Raw genomic sequence first — 15,865 nt, 5'->3', positions numbered from 1 at the left:
TAATCTACCACCCAGAAGGCCTGGCAGGCCGTGGCCCTGCTTAAAAATAGCCCTGTCTGGGCCATCCTCCACCAACCGGGAAGGCTGCCTGCAAATAGCAGTGACCCGCCAGGATCTTGGGCAGCAGTCCTGCCATTTCAAGGGAACCTGCCTTGGCGTCTGGTGACCGTCACGTACTCAGCTTCCGTGGCCACATGGACATCGCCAGCTGGGTCCTTTCTCTTCCTTCTCAGGGCCCAGCGCATGCTCAGAGGGGTGGACGGAGCAGGGAGTGGGGCCCCCAAAACAACCTACCCAGCAGGGTTGTCTTTCAGAATTTCCAATTCTTTTAAACACGACTCATAGCAAAAATATCTATTTTGCCTTTGCATGGGGTACTGCTTGGGAGAGCATGTGAAGGGGCTCTCTGGGGCCTGGAAGGTTCTTGATGTGGGGGTGGCTATATGGTGTACACACGTGTGAAAATTCCTCAAGCTCTACACTTAAGCTTCAAGCCTTTGACCGTATATTGGTTATACCTCAGTTAACACACACATGGGCCCCAACTTACAACGGTTTGACTTATGATTTGTCAACTTTATGATGGTGCAAAATCAATATGTATTTAGAAGAAACTAGTCTTCGGATTTTAAATTTTCCCAGGCTAGCGACACATGGGACGGAACTCTGTTGGGATGCTGGGCAGGGCCAGGGAGCCACACGATCACCAGGGTGCACGGCTGATACTCTACGGTGCACTGCGTTGCTCAGCTGCGACGTTCGGTAGGTTAGGGGGGTTTAAATGCATTTTCAACCTACGATATTTTCCACTTAGGATGGCCCCATCGTAAGTCAAGGAGCATCTGTGTGTGCTGTCATTACCTCACACCGAGTCAACATTTTTAGAAAGCGTTACCTGTTACATACATGATATTCTCTGGTATTTTTTTAGGTTCTTCTATGTTCTTTCCCTGAAACGACTGAAGATCAGGACCAACCACACTGATTTCATGTTCCCTCACCAGGAGGGAACGGTCAGCGACCTGGAGGCCTGTGGGGCTGAAGGCTGCTCAGCAGACTGGGCTCTGTGGGTTGGGGTGGGGTGGGGTGGGGTGGGGGGCCATCTAGGCCTATTTCTTCTCGCAATAGCTCTTTTGCACACTCACTTGTTTCAACTCAGTTCCAGCACCAACTGGAATAAATGCAGTGACCCTGAAGTTGTCCAGCTCCAAGATCCAGAAAACCATGAGGCTTTCGAAGAATGTGGATGCACAGATTTGAAGAACGGCAGTTACAGTGAAAACCCCTCTTCCTTTTATTCCCCCAGTTCTTAATCGACATTTAGGGCCCCCTCCACAAACCCTACTCCAGCACTCATATTTAACAGTGTAAATTGATGTGTTAGTGAGCAAGGTCAGAAGAGAAGTTGGGACATTGTTGAGAAGAGAGAGTGCTATCCTTCTTTGGAGACCTGGTCATCTTCAAGCTTCTTACGAATGTGGTGTGATGGGGATGGAACTTCTACAAGTGGCTCCCGGCAAAAATTCTAGATTTCAGAAATCCTCAAATGCTCCCCCTGCCACATGCCATCTATTCCTTTCTCATCGCTGCCAAGTCCCTTCAAAGCTCAAGGGCTCTATCCACACTGGTGTGGCCATGTAGCTGGCTTTTGCCAACAGGACAAGAACAGAAGTGAAGATGACAGCTGCCATGTCACTTGTTTTTCTTAAAAACATCTCTGTCTTGGGCTTATTCTCTTTTGTGTTCCTAAGTCCAGCCGGAGCATGGCTGCAGCAGGACCCAGACTTGACCGTGCAAGCCAGGACAATGCCCTGTGGGATGGCCATGCCACAAGATGAAGGAGCCCTATCAGCCCGGAATGCCCATTTCAGAAGCAGAAAAGGAAGCTACTTGGGTAGGAGGGACCCCTCTCCTCGATTCACTCTTGTGTTCAACAGCTGTATCACGAGTCCTTCAGCACTAAATATTAGGACAACTTCATCTACTTGGCAGAAGTTAAAGTATTTTCCCATATTAATATATTAGTTCACATGACCTTTGCAGTAATTGTAGGGGTAGATATGAGTCTTATTTGATAGGTGGGAACAGAGCTCAGGAGCCCATCCTAGGTTGGACTTAGTGACTGCAGGGCCAGCACCTCCTCTCCTCACACCCCTAGCAGCTTCTCTTGTCTCCACAGCCCATTCAGGAGTGTTGAGCTGCCATTGGATGGACTGAGCTGTGCCAGGGAGTAGTGAGTTCTCCGTGTCTGGAGGTAGTCAAATGTGGGCTGGGGATGTCACAGGAGAGACCTACGCACTGCAAAGCAAGTGTGACTAGTTGATCATTCATATCTTTTTGGAGGTCTCTCAAATTACCTGCTACATGAGCTTCCTCTAACCTGTTTTTCCCTCTGAACTTTAGAAGTAAAAGAATATCTGAAGGAGCTCATTGCTAAGAAGAGGAAAATGTAGAAAAACGAGAAAAGAATTAAATGAAGAAAACAATGAAAGTTCCAAGTGTTCAAGAAAGGCGAAGTTTAATTTGCATATAGGCATAACTTACACCTCACCTGACAAATGTTAGGCCACAGCACAAATCCCTCTGTCAAAATCACAAATGTCCACAGATTTGCAAAGTAGCTGGACACAAACAATATGCTTCTCAGACTAACACATGTGTCTGCCCATCACATACATACAGATAATAAAGAAATACATTTCAATCTTCTACAAAAGAGAGCTGAGGATAGTAATCATGTCACCTCACATTTGGGCAGCACTTTACAGTTGACAGGCATTTGGTTGTCATGACAGCTCTGTGAGGTAGGCAGCACAAGAATTGCTACTCATACCATTTTGCAGATGAGGAAACTGAGGCTCAGAGAGCTGTAAACACTGGCCTAAGGTTTTCCAGCTAGTAGATGGAGACTCAGGCCTGGGACCCAGGGCTGGGATGCCTAGTTCAGTGCTCTTTGACAACTGGCTTTCTGGTGAAAAATGGAACAGGTTGTGGAGAAGACAGTGGTTCGACATCATTAAGTAGAACTATTATTTTCCTTGAGCAGATCAGATCAAGTACAAAGCTTAATTTAAAAAGTTAAATAAATCCTTTGCTTTTAAATAAAAGTTAATTTTATTGGGAATAACCCCTCTATTGCATTATTCTTTTTAGTTCAGAATTTAAAAGCTGTCCAATCATTGCGGGCCCAAGGGCTTGTCCCATACAATAACATGGGTGAGGAGGTGCTGATCTGTCATCACACGCTCCACATGGGACCATAATGGACTTTTCTTTCCCAAATGATTCGGTGTCTGAGTTTCACTGGTTTCTAAGTAGTACGTTAAGATGTACTGAAATTTAACAAACAGTAACGGGACTTCATGTGAGAGCCACTTGAAAATATTGCAACAGCAGTTTAAAATTCCTTCCTTAAATTCGTTCAGAAAAACACTAAGGAAAAGTGACAATGTTCTACCTCATGCCTGAATCTGTCAAATAATATATCAGCTTAGGTAAGAGATTTGTCCCTGTAGCAAAACTGGATGTCTTAGTTAATAACCAAAGGCATCCCCTAAAAGCCCAAAGATAATTCTATTGACAGTATAAATCATGGGTATTCATTTGAGAGCATGAAATTGGATTTTACTTCTGATTTTCTAGGTTAATTTTACAGTATACATGCTCGCTACTTGGCTGTTAAAGCCTGACCTCTCATCTACTCTTAGAAGTGGGTCAGAAGAAATACTGCAAATTGCTTTTGGGGATTTTAAATGTGACCAAATTGAGGTTTTTAAAAAACGTGCATTCCTATCCCAGCTGGCCCACAAATGGTGCAGGTCATCAAAAGGAACTCCCTTGGAGGTGGAGTTCTCTCTCTTGCTCTCTTGCAGCTTCAGTGAAGCTCCAGAATCCAGGAAGCAGAGGAGGGCCATGGAACTCCCAATAAAATGCTAAAGGACCAGCTTGGCGCTGCACGCCAGTAGTCCCAGCTACTCTGAATGCTGAGGCAGGAGGATCGCTTGAGCCCAGGAGTTTGAGGCCAGCCTGGGCAACATAGCGAGACCCCATTTCTAAAACAAACAAAAAACAAAAGGAAAGCGAAGGATCAGCTTAGCAACTGACAGTGCCCACAGATGACCAAGGCACCTCCAACAGCCTGCAGGAAATAGGGGCAAAAGGTTTGTCACCAGTCGAGGAAAAGCTGCGTTCCAAAATGGAAGGAGCATTTGGAAATTCCTCTATCTCTTATTTTTCTTTAATAGGAATGGCTGCAGTGCCTCTGGAACATCTGGGTCAAAGAAATGAGTCCAAAATTCCAGGGAAAGTGCATATAGAACCATCCCTTGCCCTCCAAAGGACTTTGGTGACGCCAAGGCAGAGCAGAGCGCATGGACCTTCCCACTGTTGCTTTGCCTGAAACTAGTACGTGTGTGGTCCGTTCACAGATTTGTCCTGGCTTTAGTCCACCTTTCATGACAGTTTTTGAGCCCAGAAAGCTAACCTTTACTTTTACTTTTCTTCTGCGAGACCTTGAGGTGTTTGGTGCAATTGACACATATTATTTCAAACCCTCAGTTTCTGAACACTGAGAAATAAATCACAAGTTGTGCATTGTTAGGATCCAAACAGCCCATGCTTCTCATCATGCATCAAGATGCGTCAACCTTTTATTTGAAACTAAAGAGAACAAACAAGCAACTTTTTTTTTAAAAAAGAAAAATACGGCATCCATAAATAACCCTTCTTAGGTTTAGTGCTACACTGTTGGCTAATGAGCTATTGAAAATATTTTTGGAATGGTCTTCAAATATTATAAATATTTTACTTAATTGTTATTTCACTAAATAGTTATGTACAGAGATGGCCCTTACCGTGCAGAAAATATACATTCTCTACCTCTATGGTACATTATCAATGCTAGCTCTTCCACGGGGTCTTAAGAGTTAGCAAGTGGAATTTATTGTCAGCTGTTAGCTCTACCAACATAATTAAAGTGCAAGGAAAGAGGGAAAACAGCCAGACAGATCAATTTTTTATTGTCAGCATCAATAAGCTTCATGCCTCTAAGAGAAAATGTCAGGTGCAATAGGCTCAGGTAATGATAACTCTCTATTTTTTCTCTTCCTTCTTTTAAAGCAGCAGTCTCCCTGAGAAGAGAAGAGGGAGGTAAACAATGAGATAGCCCTATTTCTTCAATAACTGACTATCTTGGGAAAAGTAAGGTCACTTCCCCAGCCTAGGGTAGCAGGACTAACCCCTGCATTTGGTTTTCTACTTTAACGCTGTCGGGTGGTTGGGCCCATTTCCCATACACTTACGATACTCTCACTCAGAAATATCTCAAAATCATTTTTAAACAAAGATAGCTACCAACTGCATATGGAAATGTGGGTTTTTGAAAAGAAAATCCCACTAAAGTGTTTTTTAAAAACTACAGCCAATGTTCATAGTGAGCCTAAAAAAAGGTTTGTGTAAATCAGGATAGATTCCTACAGTACGATGAGTGGGGGAAGAGAAAACAAGCTAGAGGTGCAGGGATGATTTTCAGGTATATATTTTCCCTTGGTATCGAAACCCATTATTCCCCATAGCGCTTGGTGGCCTCCCATCGTGTTCCACAGTTTTGTCGGTGAGGTGGGCATGCACCTTTTTGCAAACTCCGCAGCTGCCTCTCCAAGGCGGTGGGCTTCTTGGGCCCAACTGTCTCAGGAATAAGCTCCCCACCCCGACCCCAAGTCAGCCACTGGCTGAAATCCTCTGAGGCACAGCCCACTGTATTTAATTAAGGAAATGTTACCTACAGTCCATTTGTCTTTCATTATTTCTTTCCTATGGTGTCGCCTAAAGACTGGAAAGGCAGTTTCAGAACATACCATTTCTCAAATATAAATATTTATAATGCACTGAAAACCATGCACATGCTGCGGACTGGAATTGCTTATGTGTTGGCCCATCCCTATAGAGGAAGCCTCAGCTTTTTTGTGAAGCTTGTGACAAAATGAAATGTAATAGAAGCAGTTAAATCCTAGGAGAAGATTGGTAGGTGTGCCCAGGCCAATATGTGCCAGGGAAACATCACAGGTCTTTTCCACGGATCCTTGTCCCTGAGTACTAACAGACGAGGGACAGAGTCCAAAATATACTTTCTTACCTGCTTCATTAAAATGGCTACTAGCATCTCCCATCTTACATTCCCTTACGTAAACTGTGCCGTCAGCTTTACTAAGTATCAGTCTTTCACCTTCCCACCCGAGTCTGAAGCATCTGTCTTTGACCCAAACGGCTGGGTTTTCTCTCTGGCTAGAGACAGAATTCCAGTCTGGTTCCATCTTCTTCGGTGGAGAAAGGAGACGGGCTCCATGCTGCACCCTGTGAGGCGTGGCATGCACAATTCTGTCTGTCCCGCTTTCCGTGAAAACTCTGCGGACTCAGGGGCAAGGCCAGATTTTCAAGCAGGGAGTCGAGGTTCAATTTTCAGTGACAGCTCATATAGCGTATCTTCATCTATGATCAGGGCTTTGTCAAGCAAGTACTGTGTGACCTGAAAAGAAAGGGAAATCCCAGCTTTTACTGCCTTCGGCACACCGGTACGTATATTTCCTGAATAGAATCCGACACAGTTCAACAGTTTCTCTTAAACATTTAAAAACTTTCACATCACTAAAAAAAATCATGAATATTCTGTCATTATAAAAATAAAAATCAAGCATCCCTAGCCCTCTTCCAATCCCCAATCTCAGGTAGCTCCCTGAAGAGGCACCACTGTTACCATTTGGTTTGCACTCTCCCAGATGTTACGACGTCTTTATAGACATTACATGTACTTGCAGAAATTGTTTTTTCCCTGTATAATCATAAATGGTACCACACTGTGCATTTTACTCTGCTTTTGTCTCTTAATTATAAGTTATGGAGAGTTCCCTGTGTCAATGCAAAGAGCCGTAACTGCTGTACAGTATCAATAGTGCAGTATATCAGAGCTTTAATGATCTCATGTTGATGGATGTTTAGTTGCTGTCAATATGTCACTACCACACAAAGTTACGATGAAATCCTTGTTAGCATGCTTCCTAGTGGTCATGTGTGAATGTTCTACTAGGGTAGACACCAGAAATAAAAGGAAAGAAATGAAAATGATGGGGCATGATATATTTCCATGAACATTTTTCTTTATTTTTATTGAAATATAATGTACAAAAGTGAAAATGAATAATTTGATTAGTTTTGGCAAATGTATACACCCATGTAACTTACACTCATATCATAATATAGAACAAATCCATCACCCCTAAATGTCAATCTGCTCCCAGAAGCAACCGCTGCTCTGATTTCTTGTTTGTTTTTTTTTTATTTGTTGAGACACAGTGTCACTCTGTTGTCCTGGGTAGAGTGCAGTGGTGTCACTGTAGCTCACTGCAACCTCAAACTCGTGTGCTCAAGTGATCCTCTCACCTCAACTTCCTGAGTAGCTGGGACTACAGGCTCACACCATGACGCCTGGCTAATTTGCCTATTTTTAGTAGAGACAGGATCTCGCTCTTGCTCAGGCTGGTTTCAAACTCCTGAGTTCAAACAATTCTCCAGCCTTGGCCTCCCAGAGTGCTAGGATTATAGGTGTGAGCCACACCGTGCCTGGTCCACTGCTCTGATTTCTATGACTATACACCAGTTTTGTCTACTCTGGAACTCATATGAATGGAATCATACAGTATGTAATACCCCTTTGTGAGTGAATTCTTTCACTCAGCATAATGGTTTGAGATTCTTCCATGCTGTGGCATGTATCAGTAGTTTGTTACCTCTCATTGCTAAGTAGTGTTCCATTGGAGAGATTTGAGTTGCTCATGCTTTTCTTATAGATTACAGCAATACTTTTATTGTCTCTTTGTTTTATATGTTGCACGTCTCCTAGTGTACTGCTCATCTTTTGACTTTTTAAATAACTGCCCTTTGTCATAGCAAACTTTGATATAGTAAACTTTTTTAAGCTTTTCTTTTCTTTTTTCTTTTTAATTATTATGGGTACATAATATTTGTATATCTTTATAGTGTACATGTGATGTTTTGATACAGGCATACAATGTGAATGACTCAAATCACGGTGATTGAGGCATCCATTACCCCAGGCATTTAACATTTCTTTGTGTTAGGAACATTCCAATTCTACTCTTTTATTATAGTTATTTTAAAGTATACCCTAACTTATTGTTGATTATAGTTACTTTGTTGTGCTATCAAATATTGTTCATTCTATCTAACTAACTATATTTTTGCACTCATTAACTAACCCCATCCACCCTCCCCACAACTACCCTTCCTAGCCTCTGGTAACCATCATTCTACTCTGTCTCCATGAGATCAATTGTTTTTACTATTTAGCTTCCACATATGAGTGAGAACATGTGAGATTTGTCTTTCTGTGCTTGGCTTATTTCACTCAACATAATGTTCTCTAGTTCCATCCATGTTGTTGCAAATGGCATGATTTCAAGAAAATGTTTTATGCAAGGGGGGAAATCATCCACTTTGTGTTTTGGAGAGCTCTATCTGTCTGTAATTTGTGGAATGAATTTTGCATTCTAGAGTGAATGCAAGTAGATTAGACAACAGACATCGGTAGCTTGGACCGGGGTGGCGGTGGTAGAAGCAGAAGGAAGAGAAGAAGATTCACAAGAAATACAGGATGCAAAATCAATAGAACTTGATGATGAATTGATGTTCTTTTTACCTTCTTTTTTCTTAATCAGACTTGCCAAGATTTTCTATTTCATTGATTTTTTCCATGAGCTAGCTTTTGGTATTATTGATCAACTTCACAGTTGTTTTCTAATTCATTAATTTCTACTTTTGTTTCTGTATTAATTCCTTGACAACCACAACCATATAATATTACCTTTGGCTGATGGTCTATTCTGTAGGAAGTCTGCTGGAACTGGCGTATCTCTCTGATAATGTGTGATATCTAACAGAGAAAATAAAACAAAATGACAACAATGAAAGCAAAGCCAAGGTATTTTCCTATATTACAGCATATTCTCCTGAGGCCTCTTCCCAGACAGTCAGCGCTTCCTCCAGTGAAGTAGGTGGAGCCCTGTCTGATCATTCCCGATGCGTGCTGCCTTCTTGCCCTTCAAGGAGCCACGTGAAATGCCAACAGCGAGAAGATACTAAGTTTATAATCAAGAAACAGCTGGCAGTGGGCGGCCTTGGGTTTGGAAGAGGCAAGCTCTGGGTGGTATTGTCCATGGGCTCCTTGCTTCTAGCTTGGTGCTCAGAACATGGTTGTCCAGCAAGAAGCCTTCAGCAACCGTCTATCACTGGTCGGTCTCAGAAAGTCTTCCCTGGAGCTTTCTTCCACCTCCCCTTTGCCCAGACTGCAAGCTGAAATGGCTCTGCCAAAAATCTCCTCCATCAGCCAATATCTGGTTTTAGACCCAGTATCCACGACATTAAAAAGTAGACATTGACTTTTATTACTCAGCCTCTTCTCTATAAGCCATTGAAAGTCATTGAAGCAGACTGATTACAAAATTATCACCTACCATTCTCATTTTGGAAAAATTGACAAGGCCTTCCTCAGTAAAGTTTGGTGTTCCTTCTTCAATGAATGCCAGGTCTGTCAAGTACATCCCCAGGTAAGGAACTGCGGGAGGGTTGCAACTGCAAGACCAAGAGGCACTGTCCTCATACTCATTAACGCAAATGTCTACTTCCCTCCCCAATTTAAACAGGAAGCAACTATGCTGCTTCCATTCTGAAGAACAAAACCTGTTTATTTCATTTTCAGAAGCACACTCATGATATGCAGAGTTTTAAAAACATTTCACAATAGAATATAATACAGAATGACAGCCCATGCTTTACTATGTGTTTGAGACAATGGCATGTTCAAACAACAGGATGTCTTAGAGACAAATACAAAATATTTGCGTAACTGTTTGTAGTATTTGTAAATTGCCCACACTTCTTTGAGGCAGAGAAGCTGTAGAGGAAAACCCCTATGCCCTGAGCTCATTAAATTAGAAACATTCAACCTTAATGAACTGGATGGAAAAATCAATGTGATTAGAGCTCTGCACTACAGTAAATCTTGTTTTCTGTTTTAGTTAAATGTTTTAGAAGGTGGAGACTTAATTAACATCACAACTGCAAACTAAAGTGAAACACTGTTTTGTTTTGTTTCCTTTTGTTTTTGGAGGAGCAAGGGTGGGTATATTTGGTCTTCTCAAAGAGGCCTGAGGCCAAGAACACAGGTTTTTGAAGCAGAAAGAACTGAGTTAAATCCCAGCTTGACCAGTTACTAAGGATGGGCAAACTCTCTGAACTACAGTTTCCTCATCTATAAAATGGAGACAGAAAAGCTCATCTCTTTAGTTTGTTGTGAGGCTTAAATAAGACACAGCAAGCACTTAGCGTGAAACCTGCCATTTAGCAAATATCCAGTGAATAGTTCTTATACTATTATTGCTGCTATTATTATTATTATTATGAGGCTTGCTTTCACTCCCACCATCACAGGACTAACATTTTTCCAGAGTAAGTAAAGTAATTGTGGTAGATATGAGAAAACCAGTTACAGAATAGCTTCTATGTTCCACATGTGTGTGTGTAGAAAAAGAAATATCCAGAAATAGAAAACCAAAAATATATAACTCTAATCAACAAGTGCTAGAATATTTAAATAAAAACTGCAGGAAATCATTGCGCTTAGATGAGGAAATAACTGAAGCAAGAAACTTGTTGTACTAAAAGATGGTCTGATTTATTATGATGACATTTTCTTCTTAATCACAATACTCTGCATGCCATCAGTATACCTGTAAGAAATTTACCATACGCACAGTATCCAAATGAAAAGGAAAATCAGAAAATACCTAGATAATGGAAGTTGTTTCCCATTTGTTTTTCTTTTCAAAGCAAAGTAGGAGCTAGGTCACTATTTGTATACTATATAAATTATATACATATATTTCTTAATTATGAATAATTTAATAATTAAGATAGACATACTTTTTAAGGGTTTCTCTGAGATTTTTAAATCTTCCTTCAGATGAAACGATCTTCTGAAGTTTGTCCATTAGAGCTTTTGTCTAAAAAGAAAAACAAAAACTTAATGTCATGAAAATATGATGGTTTGATACACTAGAGAGTTGCCCAAAGATGCTCAATTCTCTTCCCCAGTGGCAGGTGCTGTGACCTTTGCCAGAAAAAAGGTCACCGTATGATTTGATTCTCCCAGTGTAGGGACAGGGCATTGTGTTTACAGGGAATGTTAAAAAGAGCACGTGGAGGGAGAGCAAGTACCTATGTCTTAGCCAAAAAGAGAGGAAAAATGTGTAGAAAGAAAAACTGCAATGCACGGAAAACTTAGGAACTAAAAGAACTGAAAAGCGCGTGTTGCACGTAGAATCCTAAAGGAGAGGTCTCCTGTTGGGGAGTTTTCCCAATGTGTCTTTTTGAATGTTAATCTCCAAACCATCAAAGCACATGTGTGGTTGCTTTGGTATTGACTGAGAAACATACTCTACTCCAGATCCTTTCTTTTCTGACCATCATCATGAATTTGTTAGAAAAATATAACTAATGTTTACTATGAAATAATAACATTGTTGTTGACAATGGTATGGAGTTTCTTCAATGGACATAGGAGAGTGGCAGGGTGGCCCTTGAGGGTGAGGACCCATTCCTGGCGGTGAGAGCTTTCAGCACAGCTCGAAGGGCTGCCTCCCCCATCCTGGTTTCTGAGGGCTCTGAGAGACCTCCTGCCTGGCCTAGGGCTCACCTTGCTCAAAAAATCTGCTGAAGTCCAGTCTGCCCTACAGCCACACAGCAGATCTGCGGGCTCCAGAGTGCAGATTCTACCAGTCCTTCTGACATCTCCCAGACAGATCTGAGGTGTGGGGAAGGGACAGCCACAGGGCAGATGGTATTACTGAAGGCGTCTGACGCGGGGGCATATCTGCATCCAGGCCCTACCCACCGTGACAAGAGTGAGGCGCTTGGCCCTGGAGATGCCTCTCTGGGGGACAGTCTGTCAGCCCTGCTAAGCCATTGTGAGTTACCCATACATGTGACTTAAATGGTGTATATTTTAATACCTCTACAGGTAGCATATTCAAAATTTGAAACAATAATTTTAATATTAGTCTTATCTCTTATTCCACGGTTAGTTCATTGATCCCTAAACCTGCATCCTGTCAAAGATAAGAATGTCACTTAAGTCAACTACAGAGAAAGCCTGGAAGCTTTCTTAAGGAAGATGTAGGGATCCCTTGATGACAGCTGGTGATCCCTGGAAAGCTGGTGAATTTGAATGAGATTGGTGGATTACACTAATGTTGATTTCCTAGCTGTGATATTGTCTATAGCTATGCAAGATGTTGCCATTGGGGGAAACTATGTAAGGTATAGGGAATCTCTGCATTATTCCTTACAACTGCACGTGAATCCACAATCATCTCAAAATAAAAGGCATTCTGTTTTTGGTTTTCTTTTTTTAAAAAAAAAACAGTATTAATTAAAACTGTGGCTTCTATTTACCAGGTCCAGGTGTTATTGACAGAAAAAGGACTTATGAGTGTTATGGGGCCAAATTCAGGATTCTTAGAGCACTGCATTTTTGCTAAGGAATAATGGGGGAAAAGTAGGAGGAAAGATATGACCTAGGCTTGCTTTCTTGCTACATGAAGAAATTAAAGTCTCTTCTATGCTAAAGAGAAAGGTTTAGCAAGAGAAATGAGGATAGAAAAGTGTAAGAAATAGAGTATATCTGAGAGGGGCTTAAATCCTCAGAGGGGGCAATAAAGCCAGACAGTTTGGAGGAAATGTCAGCAGAATATATTTATGCTTTTCTTCCAGCCTGGAGTGCTAGAGGTGGGCACCCTGCAGATGCTCCTCATTTGGGTGGTCACAGCAAGGTAGGCGTGGTGGTGTGTGGGGAGGGTTAGGCACACAGGGCCTGATGTAGCCCTCCCTACCCACTGGCACCAATGGGATATGAAGGAGCCTGGGAAATTCCCCCAGGGCCCTTTGAGAGGGCCAAGGTGGTCATCCAATAACGAAGAGTTCACATGCCCACCAGGGATCACCAAGGGCCAGAGGAGCCTGTGGGGGTGGTGAGGGCAGCCGAGTTCTCTGGGTGCAGTCACTATGCCTTGTTCCTGGGTGGGGCAGGCAGACCACGTGACACCAGCTACGGGCAAGCTACAGTGGCCTGCACCCAATAACCAATCAGCAAAGGACTACAACAGGGGGCCCGAGGTGCAGACAGCCTCCCGGAAGCCTGGAGAAGCCATCCCCAACACCCACCAACACCCAAGGAGCAAGCCAGGAGAAAGGGCAGGGGAAGAATAGTGATTTAGTTTCAATCTTAAAATATCTGAATGAAAACAGGCATAGGCAAGCTGAGTCCAACAAAAGAAAATTAAGAAAGCTATATTTCTGCATATCTAAGTCATTATGCCAAAGCTTTAAATTCACTACATGAATGACAAAGAAAAAGGTGAACGTTGAGGCCCTTTGTCCCTGGCTTTTGCCCTAAGGCATTTGTACCTTCATTTTGGGGGAGAAAGAATGGATTCATTGGATATCACTCTTCTCACTTGGAATCAATGTGCCCTCATAAAATAATTCGGGAAATTCTTGACTGACAACCACATTGTTTGAGATTGTCCCCCAAAACGTTTTAATGAGTGGTTCAGAAATGCACACAAGTGAAATCAATTAAGTGGTAAGAGCACAGTAATTAGCCGTGTTGGCACCTTTCTTTGGCAGCTGAGCTGCTCGTTTCAGTTAATGATTTCCTAATTAGTCATATTTATCTTGTCTCTTATCCCCCAGCCTCTCCTCCTCTCAGCAGCAGGACACGTCACTCACTGATGCTCACCTGCTTGGACACCTTGGCCCAGGTTTTCTTCAGCCTGTAGATGGCACTTCTGTTTAAGGCGGAGGTGATCTCCAGCACGCCGTTGTAGTTGTGCAGGCATCGGCAAATGTCCGCCACCGCCACCCACTTCTCGATCGCGTTGGCACGGGAGCTGACATCAGCGTAATTCATTATCTGGGAGGCCACCAGGTTACTCATCTGAGACAATCAAAAAGCCCAGAGAGGCTAAGAGCCAAAGCAGTGCATTTGCGCAAAAACCTAAATTATCTGCAGACAGGTCAGGAAAGCGGGGTGTTGAGTGGCGTGAAGATCACATTCCATACTTAGAGACCAACTTTCTAAAGAGACTATACAGTCTGTAATAATAGTAACAACAAACTAATGAGCATCTGTTCACCCTTTGAGTGAAGAGAGGGATTATTTGCAGTCCAGCTTGTTGGGGGGAAAAGGCAATTTTGTTAATCAGTAATTTTGATGGAGTTATTGCTAATAACTATTGAGGAAATGGGATCATAACCCCTGAGGAAAGGTAATGTCTGCAGATCCTGGGTGTCATTTCTTGGGGCCTTTCCACATACTCCTTGGCTCCCAACAGTGTGAAGATCCTCAGTCTGGGAAGCCTTAGTTACAGAGAAAGAAAAAACACTTGTCCCCAGTCAGATCAAATTCTCAACTGATCAACTCCCAAACCAAACACTCAGCTGCAGAAGAAAAGAGAACATTTTCTTCTTCTTATCCTATTTTTCATCAGCAGGTAAAAGGACCTACAGTTTCAAGGCTAAATACTGTAATTCTGCTAGTTAAAGCCAGTTTAAGAAGCTCAACTCCTACAATATGGAAAAGAAGAGGCCAAAATAAGATTACTGTATTAACAAAGGGAAAACGGGGCATATCATCTTATATCCATACACTAAGTCTGATGGACACACCCATTCTTTGCTGATTCTGAAGATACTTAAGATCTTATAGTGTCTCAAAATTGTCCTTGTGGATATTCATTCAAGCACCTACTAAGGTGCTATTCTCTGAGCATCTAGTCATCCTTACAGTAAAGACAGGAACTATTTGGAATCCAGTCTGTTCAAGGAAGAGGTGATTTTGTTAATCAGTAATTTTAATGCAATTATTGCCAATAATTATTGAGGAAATGGGATAGAACATGTGTTCTTTTAGGTGCTGAGAAAAGAAAGACAAATAAATCAGCGTCCCTGACCTTAAGGCAATCTGAGCAGTGAAACACAAAGCTACGTCTATGTGTGGAGGGGCTTGAGAACATGGAGGCAGCCTGGGGCATCTGGCCTAGTACACAGGAGGCTTCTAGAAAGAGCTCATGCCTGCACTGACTCCTGAAGCATCCAAGTATAAGAGCAAAGGGACAGAGGTGGGAGGCACGGTGTAGTGGAGGCTGTGGCAGCCATCTGAGAAGCACAGGGGCCGTGAGAGACAAGGATAACGATGGGCAGGGCTCTTGTACACCGGGTTGAGCAGTTGGGACCATATCCTGAAGGTGAGGAGAAGCCACTGTCAGATTTTTGTCAAAGAGAGAGAGATAATTAAATTGGCCTTTCAGAGGAGTCATTCCCGTGGCACTGCATGAAGAGGGGGTTGGAGGGCAGTGAGCCGGCAGGGGACAGACGGGCTAGGAGCTCCTGGGAGAGGATGGAAGGCTGGACCAAGGTGGTAGCAGTGGGGAAGGCAGGGTGAGGAAGGGCCTGAGATACATGTGGATTTAGGGTTCACAAATATGTTGGGGGGTGGTAAGAGTGAGGTGGGTAAGGGAGAAGGTGACCTCTAAATCCCGAGCGTGAGTGAGTGTATTTTGAGGCCACTACCCAAGACTGTGGACAGAGAAGATGATGAGGAAGCAGGCTTGGTGGCTCTGGGCTGTGGATGACAGGTTCCACCTGTAACGTGTTGAGAGCTCAATGCCGAGGTCATCCGAGTGGAGGAGATGCGTGGGTCTGAGTGTCCATTACACCCCACGTGCAGGTACAGCAC

General features: G+C 42.8%; 1 protein-coding gene across 1 annotated transcript in view; it reads right to left on the bottom strand.

Moving 5' to 3' along the window:
* Positions 1–4,069: 4,069 nt before the first annotated feature.
* The window catches only part of RASGRF2 (Ras protein specific guanine nucleotide releasing factor 2), a 217,034-nt gene continuing 205,238 nt past the window's right edge, over positions 4,070–15,865 (bottom strand). The window contains exons 24-28 of the mRNA XM_045565878.1: positions 13,868–14,065; positions 10,993–11,072; positions 9,525–9,642; positions 8,876–8,944; positions 4,070–6,523 (exon numbers count right to left, since the gene is read on the bottom strand). Coding sequence (XP_045421834.1) covers positions 6,431–6,523; positions 8,876–8,944; positions 9,525–9,642; positions 10,993–11,072; positions 13,868–14,065 — 558 coding nt within the window. The 3' untranslated portion in view covers positions 4,070–6,430. The remainder of the gene's footprint in view (positions 6,524–8,875; positions 8,945–9,524; positions 9,643–10,992; positions 11,073–13,867; positions 14,066–15,865) is intronic.

The sequence above is a fragment of the Lemur catta genome, chromosome 12, assembly GCF_020740605.2.
Source record: "Lemur catta isolate mLemCat1 chromosome 12, mLemCat1.pri, whole genome shotgun sequence".
NCBI lineage: Eukaryota > Metazoa > Chordata > Mammalia > Primates > Lemuridae > Lemur > Lemur catta.
Note: the sequence above shows the minus strand (reverse complement) of the source record. Positions and strands in the feature narration are given on the sequence as shown.